The sequence below is a fragment of the Acanthopagrus latus genome, chromosome 20 (genome assembly GCF_904848185.1).
Source record: "Acanthopagrus latus isolate v.2019 chromosome 20, fAcaLat1.1, whole genome shotgun sequence".
NCBI lineage: Eukaryota > Metazoa > Chordata > Actinopteri > Spariformes > Sparidae > Acanthopagrus > Acanthopagrus latus.
In genome coordinates, this window is record NC_051058.1 from 6,708,220 (window position 1) to 6,726,945 (window position 18,726).

Genomic DNA, 18,726 nt, shown 5'->3' on the forward strand with positions numbered 1-18,726 from the left:
TGTGATGTCAGTGAGGAAGGCACAGCGTTGAATAATACTGTTAATGATGGCTGAGTTCCATTTTGCTGCTTCAGTTTCAGGGTGTCACACTGACATGGCTCACTGGGACACCTGTGCTTTTGGGACTACGAATGAATACGTCTACAGCAAAGTAAAATCTTAAAGCTGTGAGTCTCATTTAACCATGCAGTAGTAGTACATGCTATCACAACCTAAGATGGGTCCCCATGTGGACACTGACCTCAAACTACACAAGCAAAATGTACATCAAATCCAGCACTTTGTATTAGTATTTATTTATTACATCTATCCGCTGATAATTAATGTCAGGATGAGAGAGAATCCTGAACTACACACTCTTGAAATAAGCTAGGCAAGCAAATATACAGTAAAACAAATGTTGCCTATTTAAGAACAGTGGTAAGTTGTTCTCCTTCCAGTCTTAGTTACAGAAATCCATCCAGGTGTACTCTCTACTGGAGGATTCATCACCGAGCTAGCTGGTAGTACCGTTGAAACAGCAGTAAATGCATGCATGATAATGTCACTGTGTGTTTTTAATGCACATGAACAGGTATAGCAGTATCAAATGAGTGTGTTAAAAGACTGTGAGACGCCAAAACATGGAACAATATCAAGTTTTTCAACAAAAAAGGTAATGACAGTAGAAATGATTTCATCTTTCAGCTTTGCTCTTTTAGCCTAGCTTAGCATAAGGACTGGAAGCAGGGGTAAAATGTCTTGCTTGGATAGTCACCTGCCAGCACAGTTAAAGCTCACAAATGACTCTAACATTTACCAAAGAACATGTATTGTGCCGGACTCTTTCCTGGCCGGGAGCAATGACCACCCGAAGTCTTGCAAGCAAAGGTTGTCAGTTGAGCAACTCCCGGCTATAGATACAGTCGAAGACACGACCTGCTGTTAACAAAAAAAAACAGTGTTTTCACAATTTGGCGTTTGTAAGGAGACTCCCAGGTGTTTTGCATTTAACTGTCGAATTTCAGTGGTATTTATCTTGTTACTTAAGGAAGCAAAAAAGTCCCACAACCTCAAACCATTACTTTAATTTGAAAGTTAATATGACGATGTATCCTTCTTTAAAAATGTCGATCTGTTCAATCTGTGTCTCCCAGCTCCACTGAACAGTCTGCACAGTGCTCTGTCGTCTGTCCTCAGCTGTTAGATGAAGCTCTGCCCTGATCCACGTCAGAGGGCTTCCCTTTAAGTCTATCTGTGATCGGCACACGGTCAGTGTAAACATTTGAGGACATCCCACACACCGGCCGGCCTGGTATACGTTCACGTGCCTCTGATGTCAAGCACAGTACTCATGTATGTGAGTGTGTTCATCTGTACATTACAGGAAGAAACACTGCTGATGTGTGAGTCATTCAGCTCTGCTGCTCTCTCCTCAGCATCATTACCAGAGTGGAGAAGGACATTTTAATTGTACAACTGTTCAGACCCATTACTGTCATGTGTTGGAGATTAAATGCCATATCAATCAGGGTGAAAATGATATGATTATATGACATATGTGATATGACATTTATGATATATCATAAATGTTGAGTTTGAGAAAACGGCCTTTAAGGTATGTAGGGAAAAGTCCCATAGCCTACATTTTTATACCAAAGATGATGAATACAGTCAAACTTTTTATTGTGAAACACTTACATTACTGCAGGGGTTCTCAAAGTTTTGATAGCTGAGGGACAATTTAGGAGCCTAACATTGGACTGAGGGCTGCTGAAGGAAAAAAAAAATGGAAAGAACAGAAGAAAATCCCATTTATAATCATTTTAATGACCAGGTTGCATCTCTACAGTTTACATGTGCAATAAACACATTTTAACTAACAAATGAGGCAAAACCCGGCAAAACCTTGAGAAACACTGTAAAGCACACAAAAACCGTGGGGCTTTCTGCCCTCTACAGTCAAATGTGGGATATTACAGTCCTGTGTGCACTCCACCTCAGAGTGGCACCTCTGCTCAGCCACCTGACGGCAGTTAAGTATATGACGTCACCAAAATCTGCCTCTGATTGCTCCAAAAAAGTCTTGAATTGGCGGTGATTCAGACCTCTGGACTTCAGGAAATTAACAGACTTCACAGCCATGTCCATGACATGTTTCATTCCAAGAGTTTGAGCATCGAGGGCTTCTTGGTGTCTTATACAGTGATATTTGATTAGTTTCTCACCTCTGTTGTTGGCCTCTTTCTCAGAGAGCAGCGACACAGCGCCTGTCTTTCTCCTCACCTATTTCAAAGTTCTCCATGACTGTTGGGATGAAAATCAGCAATTGCGCTGTATCCGTGGTTTCATCCAGTGCGGTGGAAAAGGCTCCCTCTCCCAGGCCCTCCACACGTTGTCCCAGTTGCTCTTCGAGATCGCTGGCTAGATCTTCGATTTGTCGTGTCACTATGTGTCACTCAAAAAACTTGTGTCATAGAGCTTTGTTTTTTGCTCCGGGTATACAATGTCAGCCACTTTCAAAATGCAACCTCACACAAATTCTCCGTCAGCGTCCCAGTGGTGAAAAGAAAAAAACATTGCACTGTGGACCTCTGGGAGTGAGGTCAAGTTGAGGTCTAAACCACACCTGTAATTACCACTTATCCCTATAGATGCCGCTAAAGACCTTGAAACGGAGATTCATCCTTTCAAAGCAATGTACAGTTGGATTAAAACATTAATTCATTGTGGGCTGCCAGAAATGTTTCGCCAAGTGAACATTTTCCTTCAAAAGAAGAATTTATGTCTGTTGCAAGTCTTCCAATATTTTATGTTTAAATATACAAATGAGGAAATCTTATTAAATGTTTTTGCCTCATTTGCGTAGATGTCCAGAACAGAAATGTGAACTCTTGGATGCCCCATTGGTTGATAAGACACAATAAAATCCCCTTTATTCACTATAAATATAATGAGAGTTTTTCAGCACTGGTGCCCCCTTGTTATCTTTCGCCCCTGCGCCTCAAACATCCCCAGTCAGCCACTGTGTATCTCTTTGTCAATAACTGACTGAATAACCACCTTCATGTGTCTGATAAAAGTTGGGCATGGAGGCAAAATAGCCCAAAATCTCACAAACCGTCCAGTGGAGGATAAAATAAGAGTTCTCCCCCTGTAGTGTTTTACCTCCAGCACCCTTAAAGACACATCCCACACACACACACACACACACACACATACACACACACACAGGGTCATTCCCTTCCTGATGTAAACCCTGAAGTTTGTCATTAGCATTTGAGTAATCACATGTAACACCTCCTCTAACATGTTCTCCCTGATAACAAAGCTGAAAGTGTGACCTTGACTTCCAACAATGAAAGAAAAAAGAAGTGCAGAACAAATGCAATCATCGTTCGATCTCGCCGGTCTCTTGTCGTCGGTGGTGTTTACGGCCATAATGTGTCCCCGCTGCTCGCCTGTCAGCGCGGCTGCGGGCTGATACAAGAGAGATCAGAGACGGGGGCCCATTCAGCAGCGGGGCCCTAAAAACGTGAGTAATGAGCCCCCCTAAATGAGGGGATCATCATTCCTGTGTGATCGCCTTGAATTTGATTCACAATAGGAGGAGGGAGCGGGCCATTGATCAGCGCAACGATCTTGAGAATTTGATCCCTTTTGTTGGGGCTGATTGATGGGAGATCATCTCGGATTCATTATTCCAAGGAAGGAATAAACACGCCGTGCCGATTTTCGGTGGTAACTCTGAGTCACTGTGCAAACTAACGGAGGTGGGGGGGGGGACACACGATGGTGGTAAATGTGCGCATTAACAAGCAGCTTTTGCAAACGCGCTTCATTTGCGTCACGGCCCGGCTCTTCGTTTGCTCTCCTGCCGCTGGCCTCCTGCTGATAACATACAGCCCGGCCCAGAAACATCATAACTGGATTTGGCGGCCAGGTTAACTGTTATGAAACGACTCTGATCATGCAGTGTGGAGGGGAGCGTCATGCGTCACGTCCAAGGTTTAACGCGTCATGTTTAGTGTCAAAGTTACTGAATCCAAACATTCGCCATTGCCGCACATCTGCATTTTATCACGGATCTATCGATCCAGTGGCGCAGACAGCGTCCATATTCTGTATTTATGGTGTTCTTATGAGGTCAAGCGGGTGTTTTCACACACTGTTTTAGAGGCTGGTAGTTTCTATGGCGACTCTCGTCATTTATCACCAGTTTAAATGATCTTTAAACAGCCTGCATCAAAGAAAACCCTCCATTTCTCCACAAACACGTCTCTGCGCCCCTGATAAAACCTGACCTCCCTGACCTACTGTAAGCTGCACATACAAATTAAAGGAAATTAGTCATTTATTTACTTTCTTGTAGCTGACTCCCGGATCATTTTCGCCTCCCCTTTGTGTCTTTCCCCCTCACCAACATCATCAATCACGGCCCAATCATCTCCCAGTGTTAGCTGAATACAGGCACAGCCTGCCATCAAAGGCAGCGGGTCCTCCTTATCACCCGCCGCCCCACAGGTGCAGAGCTCAGTCCGCTCTCACTGAAAATGACAGCAGGAGCTCTGCGCCTCTGGCTCGTCCTCCTCGCCCTCCGGCTGCGGTGCGTCAGCCCGCTGGCCATCCCGCAGGACGGAGGGAGGGCCGGGCGGCAGCAGGCGGCTCTGGAGGCGACCGAGACGGCGAACGAGAAGCTGGACGCGATGGTTCACCTGAAGGATTTACCTCGAGGTCCGGCGGTGGCTCCTCACAAGAAGGCGCCGCAGTTTATGTTGGATCTGTTTAACGCGGTGTCGGTGTCCGACGGGACCCCGAAAAGCCAGAAGGAGATTCTGGAAGGAAACATAGTGAGGAGCTTCGAGGATAAAGGTGAGTGAAATCGCAGAGTACGACTGTTGTAAGAATGTAGGAAACATATTCAGTTAGGGCAAGTCAACATATGGTCGTTCAGTAGCACTAAATGTAATGGACCAGTGTGCGTTATTGTTATCCAGACGCGCAATTACGCACGATTACGCGCGGCTAGCGTTACTGGGAAACAGATAACTTTAAAGAATTTGTCACATGTTTTATCTTAGATTATGTTAACGTTCCACTAACGATGTGTTTGACTTTTTTTTTTTGCACCCGCAGGCCACGCTGGAGAGAGGTTTCACTTCTTCAATCTGTCGTCTTTCGGCAGAGACGAGAGAATGATCAAAGCGGAGTTCCGCTGGTTCAGAAAGAAACAGAAGTTTTACCTCGGGAAGTCATACCTGCCTCATTTCTATAAGGTAACACGTCATCTCCTCTCATGTAGATATTCCATTTCATAAATCAGAACCAGGGCAAAGTGTAAACATCACCAGAGACCAGAGAGTAACGTGACAGATAACTGTCTCAGCAGTATTCTGGTGAGGAGTAGACACCTTCCTTCAGTGTCTGCTGGAATTCAGTAAAAACAAGCCTTTACCTAAGGTTGGGAAGATGGAACAGTTTAGTGAACTGACATCTCTATGTTGTGACCTTCCAGGTGGATCTGTATGAGGTGCTGGACAGCCGAGTGAAGCCATGGAGAGGAAACCTCATCACCTCCAGACTGGTGCCCCTGTACACACAGGGGTGGGAAGTCTTCAATGTCACCCAAACGGTAACACCCTCCTTTTTTTTTTTTTACTGTTATCACCAAAACTTGTGTATATCTGTATATCTTAATGTATTTGAGCTGTTGGTCACTGGAGTAAGAAATCACTTGTTCACACTAAATGTTCAATACAAGCGGTCGATGATGTGTTTAACGCGTTGAATCATATTCCGGACGTCAGGTGTCAAAGTGGATCCGCAACAGCCAGGAAAATAACGGCATCCTGGTGGTGACCACGCTTCCCTCTGGTAACTGGATGGAGTCACTGACGGACACGAGTGCCTACCTGGTCATATTCTCAGACGACGGGAGGACAGGAGCCTCAAACCAGTCGTACCTGGGTAAGGGGATGGTTGTGGTATGAGTGTGGAAGATAATGAGTAAGGGTTGTTTATCTGGATTTACTTTGAATTTCAGCAGCACAGTCATTAGGTTACGGAAGCCCAAAATGTTCAATATTAAATACATTTAGAAAAGACTTCAAAACAATGTACATTTTTTAGATTGTATCATTTTATTTCATTAGACATTCATTTAATCTCAAAAGGCAATTTTTTTTTTACTTTTTCTTACACTTTTCAGTATGACATTTTTATATTGTAATGTCACATATCAATACACTAGTGTTGTTGTCACTGCGCCTCAGCTTACCTTATTCTCCCTGCTTCTCTAAAGCCAGCAATCTGACAAAGCCTACCAGATTTACACAGTTAGCCTCTGTTAGCTGGAGAAACAACAACGCTAACGTTATTCTGAAACAAATATCTAGATGCTGCAGCTTATGAACACATCGTAAAACTTTACTCATAGTCCTTTTGTTGTGCAGTTACAATCGTACAACAGCATGTCATAACAGAGTTATTGCTCAAATTACAAGTTAAAACTCTATATTTTGATGCCAAAACATGCAGAAATATAAGTGGTCTTAATGTTTTTTTGCCTGTGGTGGATGACCAGGGTGTCAGCAGGGTAATGGTCCTCAGGGTGTCCGTAACAAGTGCAGCTCTAGCCTCACCGTCATCCACTCATTCGTGATAATGGACCCGATCGGGTATTGTCACCTACACATAACAGCTCACAGGACAGTTGTTGCCAAGTACAATAATAAACACTTGTATTTTACATTAAAGTACTTAAACCCATTTATTAACTTTAAATATTACATTTCAAATGCTGAAGAGGAGGACTTAAGGTGAAGTGTTATCAGTCTTATCTTGTAGTTTAGGAAAAGAGGGGGAAACTATCTGTCCAATCAAGCTGTAGTGTTGGGATTAAATTCAATCCTGTAGGTTCTACTGAATGTATGTGATTTAGAGGAGAATCAGGGATGCATTTGTTACTGCATATATCTGTCAAATGCGCTATCTTCCTATTATATGAACTAGTATCATGTCAATATAATCAGCTTAAGCCCTCAACATTTTGGTTACTGCTCAAAAATGTAAAATTTCTCATTTGTCAGCAAATTCATGCCTTCATTATGAATAATACAGATGCAAAAAAAAAACAAAAAAAAAAAACAAAATGACATACATATGCTATACTGACCCAATATGATCATGATCTTTCCACAGGACAAGCCCAACCTGCAGCAGCAGCAACCGAGCTCCACGAGCACCGCAGCCGGAGACGGCGTGCGTCTCCGGGTCTCTCGCCTCACGGCCCCTCCCAGTCCTGCCAGCGCGTCCCCCTCTTCGTCGACTTTGAGGAGATCGGCTGGTCCGGCTGGATCATCTCCCCCCGGGGATACAACGCCTACCACTGCAAAGGCTCCTGCCCGTTCCCCCTGGGGGGAAACCTCAGAGCCACCAACCACGCCACGGTGCGCTCCATCATGCATGCGCTCAAGCTCTCCAGCGACGAGGTGGGGGCGCCCTGCTGTGTCCCCGACAGACTCCAGTCCATCAGTTTGTTGTATTTCGATGATGAGGAGAACGTGGTTTTGAAGCAGTATGACGATATGGTGGCGCTGAGCTGCGGCTGTCACTGACCGGCTGTGCACCTCCGGCACTTTTTCACAATGAGACAATGAGGGATGGGAAGATGGCGGTTTGCTTGAATTGATTTAAACACTGTATTTTCGTCCATATGTTAAATTATTGTAATATTTTGAGAAATAAAACAACTATTCCTCAACTATTAATCAGTGATCCTTGTCTAGTTCTCTTGTTCAGTCCTGGGATTCCAAAATGTCTCATGAAAGGATGACCAAAAGATTTAGACCTGAATACCAGAATACCAAACAAAAAACAGGCCCATGGTTAAGTGTTTTGAAATATCAAATTTCGGAACCTATGATTGACTATGATTTAGCCTCTGGGGCAACAGCTTGTATTATGGGGCCTACAGTGTGGCCAGCAGCTAAATGGAAAACAGATATCTTCTCTCTCGTGCCCCAGTCATGTTTACAGTCTGATTAGCAACTTGAGTCAAGAATTGAGTCTAAGTTGAGAGTGCAACCGAGTTTTTAACTTGTCTGCACACAAATGTAGACTCATTTTTCAAAAAAGGAAAAATCGTCATCAGGTGGGTCTGAGATCAGCTGTTTGGGCCAGCCTATCCCACCTCTTTTGCTCTCCACATGGTATGTTTACCTGCAATGCAACCAAAGCTTGCGCAGATGTGATTGGTCAATAATACTGTGACTACAACTGGAAATCAGAAAGCTTCCGATACCAAATCTCATCTCATGCCTACAGATCACAACATACCAAATAACCTACCGCCATCTCTCCTCTTTGACCAAGTTTTTAACTTGCTAGGATCTAAGTACTTGAATTTGAGGATATCTGTGCATTATATTTACACCGCTGCAAAGAACTCACAAATAGGAATTCATATTGCATAACTCACTTCCTCTTGATCAAATCTGAATGTAGTTTCTCCACGGCACATGTTGCCAAGCTGTGATGCCAGAAGCCAGTTACACTTGTGAGAAACATATTTCATTAGATGAACAATCAAAACTAGAGCAGGATGAGCAGCTGACTGGTCAATGAGAACCCTTGTGAACCTCTTTAACTCAAAACAGTTATTAAGAAAATGTAAAAGTTTCATCTTGAGTGCAATTTGAATTTGTGTATGAATGTGTAGACTCAGAAATAAAAGCAACGTACAAGCCGTTATTCACTTTTATTATCTGGTTCACCCCACCACTACAGCAACTGACCAACAGGTGGCAGGAAAGAGCTCAAGTTGAAGAGGGCAAACCTACATTATGCCTATAATGTAGGCATTATTCAACAGTATGTGGATCAGATTGTGATTATATTTTTGTAAAACACAAAATCTTACAGAACCACATCAAATCAGTTTCAAATTAAAAATAAAACAATATTGTTCTCTAATTGTTCACTCATCAGTTATTGTTTTTTTTAATCAGGGATTTCAGTGGCCAGTGGTAATTCTTGTTTGTGAACATGTGGGCTTTCATTGCTCAGTTAAAAACAGGAATGTCATTAGTTTAGACTTTGCTTTACATGAAGAATGACACCGCAGCCATATAAATGATACTAGTACAATGAAAGTCTGTAGCAACAGTTGTTTTTTTATTGGAATGGATCACAGACACAATACAGCCCTGCTTTATTCTAGTTTAGAAAAAAAAACTCCAATGCAACAAACTTGCAAACCAATTCTCCCTCATGTCCTCTGCATATTTAAAAAAAAACAAAAACAAAAACATTCATTGCAATAGTGCCAATTCAAGCTTTTAGGCAGTGTAAATCCAACTTGTGTTACATCTAACACGTTGAACAGGTGTAACCTGTAACTTCAGCATGCAAAACGTTTTTAGAATTTAGTTGCGTGGACATGGTCAGTTCAAATCAATAACATACAAATCAGTCATACTTCGTGATTAGTTATATTTCTTTCATGTACCTCTGATGAAAAGTTAAGTGACTGCAAACTGTCTGGTGAAAAAAGAAACCTCAAGGCAACAAACTTTGCAGGAAATAAAACAGAGGGCCGCAATACCTGAAAAGCAGTGGAGACCGCAACACCACTGTCAATGTATATAACAAACTTTCAGCATTTACAATAAATATTCTAGATTTACATTCAACCTACCCCCTCTGTTTACACTTAAATACATTATGTACATGGATCATCCATGTCCAATTGCATAAATGCACATTATCTTACACAAATCAGTCAACCCAGCATACGACAACTCTCACTCAGTCACAAATTCATTATCTCCTGTCTCAAGTCAAACTCATTCCTCTTTACAAAACCAATCAAGGCTTCAGTAGCTTCAAAATGACAGCATAGCTTTAGTAATAAGCTAATTCAAGGATCAGACACCGACGAAACCCACGCTGAAACGCTTCAGCACTGTTCAAAATGAAACAGGTATTGCTGATATATTTTGCATTTTTGTCCATTTTGTTGTTCTTGTGTATTGCTTATTCTGTAACAGGCCAAACAGATACAATGAAAACCCCAAATTGATGACATAAATCAGCTTAAGCGGAAGAGGGATTGTTCCTTTCAAACCTCAAGGCCTATCAGCTAGGACAGTCCAGCTCCTCTGTGCCTAGGAACTCCCCTAACATGTGCTCATGTTGACCATAGACATTCTCTAAATACGGATGTCTCTCCTTACAATGCATTTGCCTTGACCTCTCAAGATGCCTCTGCTCAAACTCCTCTGGTGTTATGTGAGGGGCTTGGAGGGTGGCTTTCTGAGCCATGGGAGACAGAGGCACAGGGACAAAGCTGTGGTAAACAACCATGGGTGGGGTCAAAACCTCCAAGGGGGATGCCTGAGGGACAGCACCCTCTGGTGGCTGGACCGGCAGCTGAACATAGCTCCCTGTTTCTGGATCAAAGAAAGTTTTTGTTTTGACTTGTACGGGCATGTCCACCATGAAGTAGTGTCCAGAGTCTGGATCCTGGAGAAGCTTACGTTGGGTCATGGGGAAGGACTGTGTAACAATGGCGTGCTCCATGCTGGACTGGCGAGAAAGTTGGTTGGTGTTGCTGGTGTGGCTGGTGTGGCTTGACTGTCGGGACAGGGTTGAAGGATGTGGTACTTCGGTGCTGTACGCATCAATACTGTGACTCCTCCTCAGCGGGTTGTCTCTGCTCGCCTTGTCTCTGGTTCGGCCCCTCTGCTGAAGCTCGTCCATGATGGATTTCTCAATGCGCTGGGCCCTCGGATCAAGCTTCTCGTTGACTGACATATCAGCACTGAGCCTCCGCTCCACTTTATCTCCCAGGTACCTGTCGATGCTTTGGGATCTGTTGAAAGGCCTGTCCGACGTGGGTATATCGCTGATGTGAGCTTTGTACACAGGTACGTTACTGATGATCCTGTCACTACTGTAGTTTCTTTGCTCCGGCTTGTCTCGAGCGTGTCTGTTGCTGCTGCGGCCAGGCCTTTCTGTTTTACCGCTGGGTAGCGTTTCATTGCTCTGGGTGTTACTTTCCACCGAATCATGGCTCTGTCGCCGAGTCTTGTGGCCCACGTCTGTTCTGTTGTGACGAGGGTTTTCAGTGTTGTGGTCTCTTCCTTCAACGAGTAGATGATCCCTCTGATCATCTTTGTTTTTGACATGACGTTCACTTTGGTGATGGCCATCTTCAGTCTTGTCTCTGTATTTCTTGTCTCTGCTTTTGCTTCTGCTTTTGTTCTCAGATTTGTCGCTCTTGTGTCTGTCTGCTCTGTGTTTGCTGCTGCCTTGAGATGACTTGTGGGGAGACTTCTGGGCCTCCTCCTTTTTCATCCTCCTGTTTGTCAGCTTGATGGCTTTGAGAACTGCCTTCTCAGATTTGGGTAAGACAGCCGGTGGTTTGGGCAGGCCTGTTTGGCTGTCATTACCACTGCAGGTGGACCCAGATCGTTCACTGGGAACCTTTGACACTAGAGGCTCTGTCATCACTCCGACATTCATTCCCAACTCCTCTGCTGTGTCAGTTGCGCTTGTTAAACTCTCGACACCTTCAGATGATGGACTCACCCCAGAGAACCTGTCCTCCTCCTGTGGGACAGTGAGGAACCCTCCAAATTGTGGTTTCTTTGGGTTTTCACTTTGCAGATTTAAAGGAGATGGCAGAAGGGGGGGAGAGCAGTTTGATGGAGTCTCTTTAGGTTTGAGGATTTCATCTGGGATTGGTGTGCTTCCTCTGGTCACAGGTTCATTAGCCAGAGGGAGCTCCGGTTTTTCCTTCACTAGATGTATCTCCTCCTCTTGTCTCTCTGAAACACTCACACTCCCTCTTGGTGACCAGGGTTGTATATTCTTCTTCAACTTATTGCTGAAGGTGTTGTCTTTGACCTTAAATAAGGCAGGGATGCCCAAAGGTGGTGAGAAGGTGTTGGGGGGTGACATTGGTATCTCATTATTTTCATCATGAGTTAAACCCTGATCAGCCGTGGTGTTTTCTCTTTCTTTGCTGTCCTTGCACTGTACTTCTGTCTCTTTTGGAGGAGATTTAATCAGCTGCCTTGCAGCCTCTGGCTCGCTCTCATGATCACTTAAAGAATAATAGTCCACTTCCGTCCGGTCCGAATCTGGTTTTGTGTTTTGCGAAATGTTCCGTGTCATCTCATCAGTCTCCTCCACCTCTCCAATCAAGTTCTCCAGAGAGTTGTAAATATTTGACTCGGTCTCAGTGTTTCTGTGCAGTGCGCTTTCCACAGAGAAGTAGGATGATTTTGAGGACAAGCTGGCTTGGTCAGGTGGGCTCTGATTGATGCTAACACCATTCAGCAACAGTAAGGGAGATATTATGCTCCTGGGCGTTTCACTCGAAGCCTCTGCATCCACATTTATCTCCTCACTAACGCTATTGATTTTGTCAGTTTCCTCTGCAACTACGTTGTTGGTAACATTGTCATCTGATGTGTTCAAATGGTCTGGTCTTAAAGGAGCCTTCCGTTTTACCCGGGGTGTTTCCTGTGCCCTACTGTTGGTGTTTTTGAATGGGGTGTCTGTAGTGGGGCTCATACTTGTTTGGAAGTTATTTGCCGTATTTTCATTTCCTCTAAACTGTGGTGATGAATACAATCTAATGTCTGATTCTGGGCATTTTGAGGGTAAAATGTTATCATATATAACTGGATTGGCTACAGGGCTGAATTTTGAATTTTCCTTGTTCACCACATCCCTCTTCTCTTTATCAGTACCGGTTTCACTTTGACCCGACACTGATTCTTTTGTGTCACTATCTACTCTGTGATTTTCTGAGCCTGTACTCCTTATCTCTATTAAGTCTACCTCACCAGTTTCATGATTTCCATATTTCTTAAAGATATCGTCTTCTACTACATCTTTTAGACTATCTGTCTCCTGAGTATCACTGTCTCTTCTGTTCCCCCCCTTCTTGCTCCTAGGAGGAACAGGAGGTGCATCTCTCTTTTTGTCTTCGTTTCGGTTCACTAGATTTTCTCCACTGTCTTCAGACATCTGTCTCACTGTGTGTCTCAAATTCAGCTCCTCTGATTCATAGCTCGGATCTTCAGTCAGTTTATCATTAATGTGTTTCACTTTAATTCTTTGGAGTGTGTTCAGCTCATTGCCACTCTTGCCGCCTGGTACGTGAGTCTCACCAAGCCCAGGTTCAGTTTGCGACATTATCTGTCTCATGCGATTGTGGTCTCTCAGATCACTTAACCTCTCTTTTAAATCATTTTCTTTTTGTGTAAGAGGGCTGCCATTTTGTTTCTTATTAGCATCCGTCACAGAATCTTTAAGTGCTTTTTTACGTTGCTGTACCCTTTTCACATAACTTTCCTCGCTCTCATCAAATATTGGACTTGCACCCGGCTCTGTCACTTTGTTCTGTTTCTTTTGCCTTTCCGAAATGATCTCTTCAAGGGCCATTTTGGCTTTGTCATAATTGTCATTAAAAAGGGCTTTGTTTACTATAACATTAGTGTCTATCTTTGCAAAAGTCTCCGGCTTGCTCTGCTCCTTCTCTTTATGTGCAAATACTTCTCTTTTAGCCAATGTGTTCCCTCTCATAGACATCATACCCTTCTTGATATTCCTTAGCTCCCTTGAAATCAAATCATTCTTAGCCTTCGCCTCCTCATTTATCTTAAAAACACCTAATTTGTTTCTCGCGTTATCGAGAACACGATCTCCAAGTCTTGCTCTCTCCAGCCCTTTTAAAGCCTGCAAATCATTTATTATATGCTCGCTGTCTCTCATTTCTCTTGGTGATGCCACCTCCGCCTCCTTCTCTGTTCTTGTATTAACTTTCAGATTGCCTTCCTCAAACACTTCCCCTTGTTCATCATCTGTTACTGAATATCTCTGGTATTTAATGTAATTGTTCTGTCTGGCTGAGAATATATGTTTGCGTCTGCCCTGTTTCTTGACAGATTCATTTTCATTAGGTTGTAAATCTAGGCTCTCATTCGTCGAATCACCATTAGTGAGTCCGTCAGCGTTATGTGTTTGCTGTTTGTCGAGATGGAGTTCAATATCAGATTTAGCAAAATTTCTCTTTGGAACTGGCGGGGGCTCTTTCTTGATATTACCTTTGTTGCTAACTGGTGTTGCACCAGTTGTGTCATTTCTGTTTTGGGCTGAGACATGATTGTTTTCAGGTACTGAACTCTCTCTCTTGGTGCTCAACATTTCTTTTGAATATGCAAACTTCTGGTCTGTTTCTTTCTCCTGCAGTTGCTCTATGCCTGAAAAGGGCTTATTGATGGTTTCTGACTGAGCTTTATTTTTGGCTGCATTAATTGCTTCCCTTGCTGCTCTTATCACATCCATTGTACTGATGGGCTGGCCACTAGGATCTTTTTCTTTAGAGTTAGCAGGCTGCGCTCCAACATACTTTTCTTTTATGTCTTTTGCAGGTTGTTTTGCCTGTTCTGGTTCATTTGGTGCTCTCTTCCCTGCTGATACATTTGATGACAAGCCTTCTTTCTCAATTGCATGAGGTGAAATTATGGGTGAACGGTCTTTGTTGACATTCAAAGTACCTGGTGAAAGCCCTGTGTTTGCTGGCAGTGCTTTTGGAGAGAGTGCTTTGTTAAGCGTGAGTGGTGAACGTTCGTTTGTCTCAGCCGGCTGGTCTGTGTGTAAAGGAGCACCAGTACTCTGAGAGACTTGAAGATATTTCATATCGCTGTCAACAGGGCTGGTTTTCTTGTACAGGTTCAGTGAGGGGTAGTTTAGCTTTTTAGCCATGGGACTCTTATTCAGACCACCCTCCCTCTTGCTTTGCAGGAGATTTGATAACAAATAATCATCCGAAAGAGGTGCATCAGTTTCTGGCTTATCAAGATCAACTGTTGGAACGCTGTTAGATTCCAAAACGGGACTACAAACTGTCTGTTCATCTTTTAAAACTGCAGGAGTGCTTAAGCCAGACACATTGCCCTCAGAACCTTGTGGATGTTTCATGTAATCTGATTGCGGAGACTGGCAGCCACTCCCCGGCACTTCCAAAGTTTTAAATTTCGGTGGGCTGTAGCGGCTTTTCACCCTTTTCCTGTTATCTTTGAGGTTGAAGAGGATGCTAGAGGCGAGTGATTTGTAGTTGTCCCGCTTGACCGGAGGTTCAGGGGTCAGTTTGACCTCAGAGTGTGGCCTTAGTGGAAGGTCAAGGGCAGAGGGTGAAAAGACACCTTGGAGAATTTCTGACGTTTCTGTCGGTTGTCTAGAGGGAATGAGGGGAGTCATCAGCTGGCAGATGCTGAACGGAGTTGATGCAACAGAGCTGACCTCTTCAACTGCTTTCACCTCCACAGATCTGACTTCCTTCTTGACCAGGAAAAGACTTTCATCTAATGTTTTTGAACTGTTTTGCTGAGGTGGTACACCATGCTGATTGACTGGGATCACACTTTTAGCCCTGGACCTGTTGCGCCTCCAGGGGGCAGCATTCCCATCCCCTCCCTCTGATGAGCACCTTGTCTCAGCCGGAGTGGCTGAAGGCTTCGGCAGGACCTTTGGCGGAGGACAGGGAGGGATAGGTTTAGGAGCAGTGGGAGGAGGGGGCTCAACTGCCACCCTCTGGCATGACTGCGCCTCCTCTGCATGTAGGGTCACTTTTCTGTGTGCTTCTGTCAGTTCCTTGTAAAAAGGCAAGTCGTACCATTTAGGGATATTATCTGTGGTAAGAACTGTGTTCTCTTGGCCGAATGGGAACCGGTTAAAATCATTCCATGTTTGGAAAGGGCTGAACTCACTGTGGAGGAAAAAGTTTTTGATGTTGAGTTTCCTCAGTTTGACAGTGGATTTCCCATTTTTCGTTTTTGAGGATTTCCCTGAGGGCAGGGCAGCGTCTTTGCCTGTTGTGTTTGATGAGCTATCACCAGTGTGATGTCGATGATGGTTCTTGTAATGTCCATCTGAGAGATTGGTGTGATAATCCGAGGAGAACTCCGATAGCTCTCTTTGGATGCTGCGAAGTGCAGACTTATCCCAAGATTCCCCCTTAGAGTCTGTAATACCTCCATTTTTGATTAACATCCCCTCACAGCTTTCCTCTGTGGCACTTAATGCCTTGAGGAAAGATGACATGTGGGATAGACTCTTCTGTTGCTGCTCCTTCCATGGCTGAGCATATTTTTTGTCAGTTTTGTTTTGCCCTTGCTGTTTAGATTCCTTTTGATGAGTCTTTTTAACAGGCTCCCCGGCCAAAGGTTTGTGGCAACTGAAAGGCGAGTATCCATACAAGAACTCGTCATTGTAAACTGCGTCATCTCCAACGCAGAGACTCCGAAAGGCTCTATCGGTGAGAGTGCTGACCTCGCGATCAGTCTCGTCCATGAACAAGTCAGTAAAGCCGTTGGGGAAGCGATGGTGAAGCATGCTCCCCATCCGATGGCTCATGTGTCGCTTTTCCACACAGCTCATGATGTTAACAGCAGTCTTTCCGTCTCTTGCATCACCTGTTTCGCCTCCCTTTACAGTTGGTGCAACTCTGAAGATCCTTTGGTTTTCCTCCAGGTCAGCCAGAGATTTGGGAGGTGGTCGGATCTTGGAACTTCCTGGTCGAAAAAGACAATGAAATCAGTGTCAGTGGTATACAATTTGGCTTTAACCCCATCTACTTACTCAAACAAAGTAAGTGGTTTTAATTCTACATGCTGTGCAATTCAAAAACTCAGAAAAGGTTGTTTTATTAAGATTGCTATAAAAGGTTGTGAACTCTGTAGTTCGGCAGATGACCTTTATGTACAAGACATGTGTCAGCTTCAGCCATGCTGTCACTATGCAGGCGGCAGACAAACACTAAATACCATGCGCCTGGCTATTTTGAGCACTGTATGGTGCCTTAAGCTGTGAGCTCTAAGCATACTGTAGCTGGCTATGAGAACAGGTCTTAGTCCATTGAAGAAAATGTGAACATTTCCATTGTTTGTGTATGTGCATTTCAAAGGAAAGACCCACCATTGTTCCCCTTCAAAATGCAATATCTTTATCACATTTAATGAATTTATTGGGCTCACATATAGAAAATTCCTCTGTACAGCAATACAAGAATATTTGTGCCTCTGGGTTTACACCACAGAGCCCAGGAAATGCATGTAAATCATCACATCAGTCACGGAGCGCCTAAGCAGCAGCTGCTCTACTGTAGCTTACTTTAGCTATCTGGGTGAGGTCTTAGAATAGCTCATTAACCCATTTATATGCTCTGACCTGGGAGCATGGCCACTCACAGATAACTCTTCAAGTATCTGTAAGACCATAACTCTCCTTATATGCAGATGAGGGTCATTGAGACAAATATAATCACTCAAAGATTTGATGATGTGCTTGCTTGCATTTGTAAATTAAAACTCTAGAGTTTGAAAGCAGTCTCAGTTGTCACAAGCCAATCATGGCTATGGATGGTCTGAATAAAGGGAGGTGTGTTTACAACAGCCAAAACAAATCATTATTCAAATCGTCATTACTGTTATCGAAACCTAACAACCCATGCAAAAATTGCTAGAAAACCAAGCGACTTTACTGTATCTTCAGTCTGACTTACAGAATGTTTTGGCTCTTCAGGAGACTTTGGTTGCCAACAGGCTGCCAGCTTTCATGACCGGAGATCAGTTAGCAACTGCGGTACTTTCCCCACATCTGCTTGTGTATTTATACCCAAAGAATGAAGTAGCCCAGTTGTCTGTACTGTATAAAGGCACAACTATTGGAATAGAAATTTCCTCATAGATGTGTATCAGTGTTACTTGTATGACATTATGTCTGTGTAATAATATTCTGGCAATAAAATACAAACATGCCGCGGAGCCCCTGGGCTCTCAGTCTTTGTTAGAGTGACACTTAGTCCCAATCTTTCTATCTTATATTCTGCTGGCCATCACACTAATCACACTGCTCCCTCACCTTTGTTACGGGTCTTTCATGTTGAGTGTAAAGCGTCCAATAGAGACAGCAGTATATCAAACACAAATCCTCAATGCAGAGTCCAAGAATCCAGTGCAGAACCACCTGCTGAGAATAAATTCCAGTTAGCGCTTGTCACTCATGGTAAACAAACTACTTCTCTCGAAATTGGGGAAACAAAGTAAACTCACCAAAGTGAGTCAAGCCCTCAGGTCCATGTTCAAATGCGCTGGTGTGGCCACGCTCCTGTATAGCGAGTGAGCTCTGAAGATACCAAAATAGATGCACGGTGTCGGTGTGGCCAAACTGAGCAGCAACACAGAACGCAGCTCGCTAGCTCCTATTGGAATAACCAGTGGGTGTCAAGTGGCAGGGCAAGGCAGGCCAGCAGGATGAAATGGACACTGTCATTGGTTATTTTTGTACTTAAGCGGTGAGGGCCGATAGGCTCCCACAAGGACCCTCTCTTTACTGTCAGGCACCTTTGAAAAGATGTCAGGGCCTTTGTGTCAATCAAAAAGAGGCATTTGTCGTTTGACTCTTGATGGGGATGATAAAGAGGGGTGGGGTGAACTCATCTGGTTGACAGAACCATTGGCTAACTTAGCTTGTGACTCATTTTGCCTTGTCACCCAGGGAAACAAGCTTTCTCATATAGCCAATTGCATCACACAACTCCAAATCAGCATGACAGTCCCTGAAGTAAAGAGTCTGGTGGCTGGGCGGATACCTCTGCTGACTGATCTGTGACTGTGGCGGGGCCGGGCTGATTCTTGTTGTTCAAGCTTTGTTTACAGGTCTGTGTTGTGG

At 43.9% G+C, this 18,726-nt stretch overlaps 2 protein-coding genes across 5 annotated transcripts; one reads left to right on the forward strand and one right to left on the reverse strand.

The window, feature by feature from the left end:
• Positions 1-1,846: 1,846 nt before the first annotated feature.
• On the forward strand, positions 1,847-7,744 carry LOC119009700 (bone morphogenetic protein 2-like). Of its 2 annotated transcripts, none has more exons than XM_037081196.1 (6): positions 1,847-4,851; positions 5,116-5,255; positions 5,495-5,611; positions 5,787-5,946; positions 6,563-6,656; positions 7,180-7,457. In XM_037081196.1, exons 1-6 carry the CDS (start codon positions 4,533-4,535, stop codon positions 7,310-7,312), a joined length of 963 nt encoding a protein of 320 aa, XP_036937091.1. In that variant the 5' UTR covers positions 1,847-4,532; the 3' UTR covers positions 7,313-7,457. The 2 variants fall into 2 exon arrangements, with proteins under 2 accessions (XP_036937091.1, XP_036937090.1); XM_037081195.1 differs by lacking the exon at positions 6,563-6,656 and having other exon boundaries at positions 3,191-3,514; positions 4,434-4,851; positions 7,180-7,744.
• Positions 7,745-8,749: 1,005 nt separating this feature from the next.
• On the reverse strand, positions 8,750-18,262 carry LOC119009698 (microtubule-associated protein futsch). 3 transcript variants are annotated; one of them, XM_037081193.1, is made up of 3 exons: positions 18,108-18,262; positions 17,917-18,024; positions 8,750-16,564 (listed from the first exon to the last, which is right to left on the reverse strand). In XM_037081193.1, the coding sequence occupies exon 3, from the start codon at positions 16,432-16,434 to the stop codon at positions 10,117-10,119; it is 6,318 nt and encodes a 2,105-aa protein (XP_036937088.1). In that variant the 5' UTR covers positions 16,435-16,564; positions 17,917-18,024; positions 18,108-18,262; the 3' UTR covers positions 8,750-10,116. The 3 variants fall into 3 exon arrangements, with proteins under 3 accessions (XP_036937088.1, XP_036937086.1, XP_036937087.1); XM_037081191.1 differs by having other exon boundaries at positions 8,750-16,568; XM_037081192.1 differs by having other exon boundaries at positions 8,750-16,568; positions 17,917-18,021; positions 18,108-18,233.
• Positions 18,263-18,726: the final 464 nt, after the last annotated feature.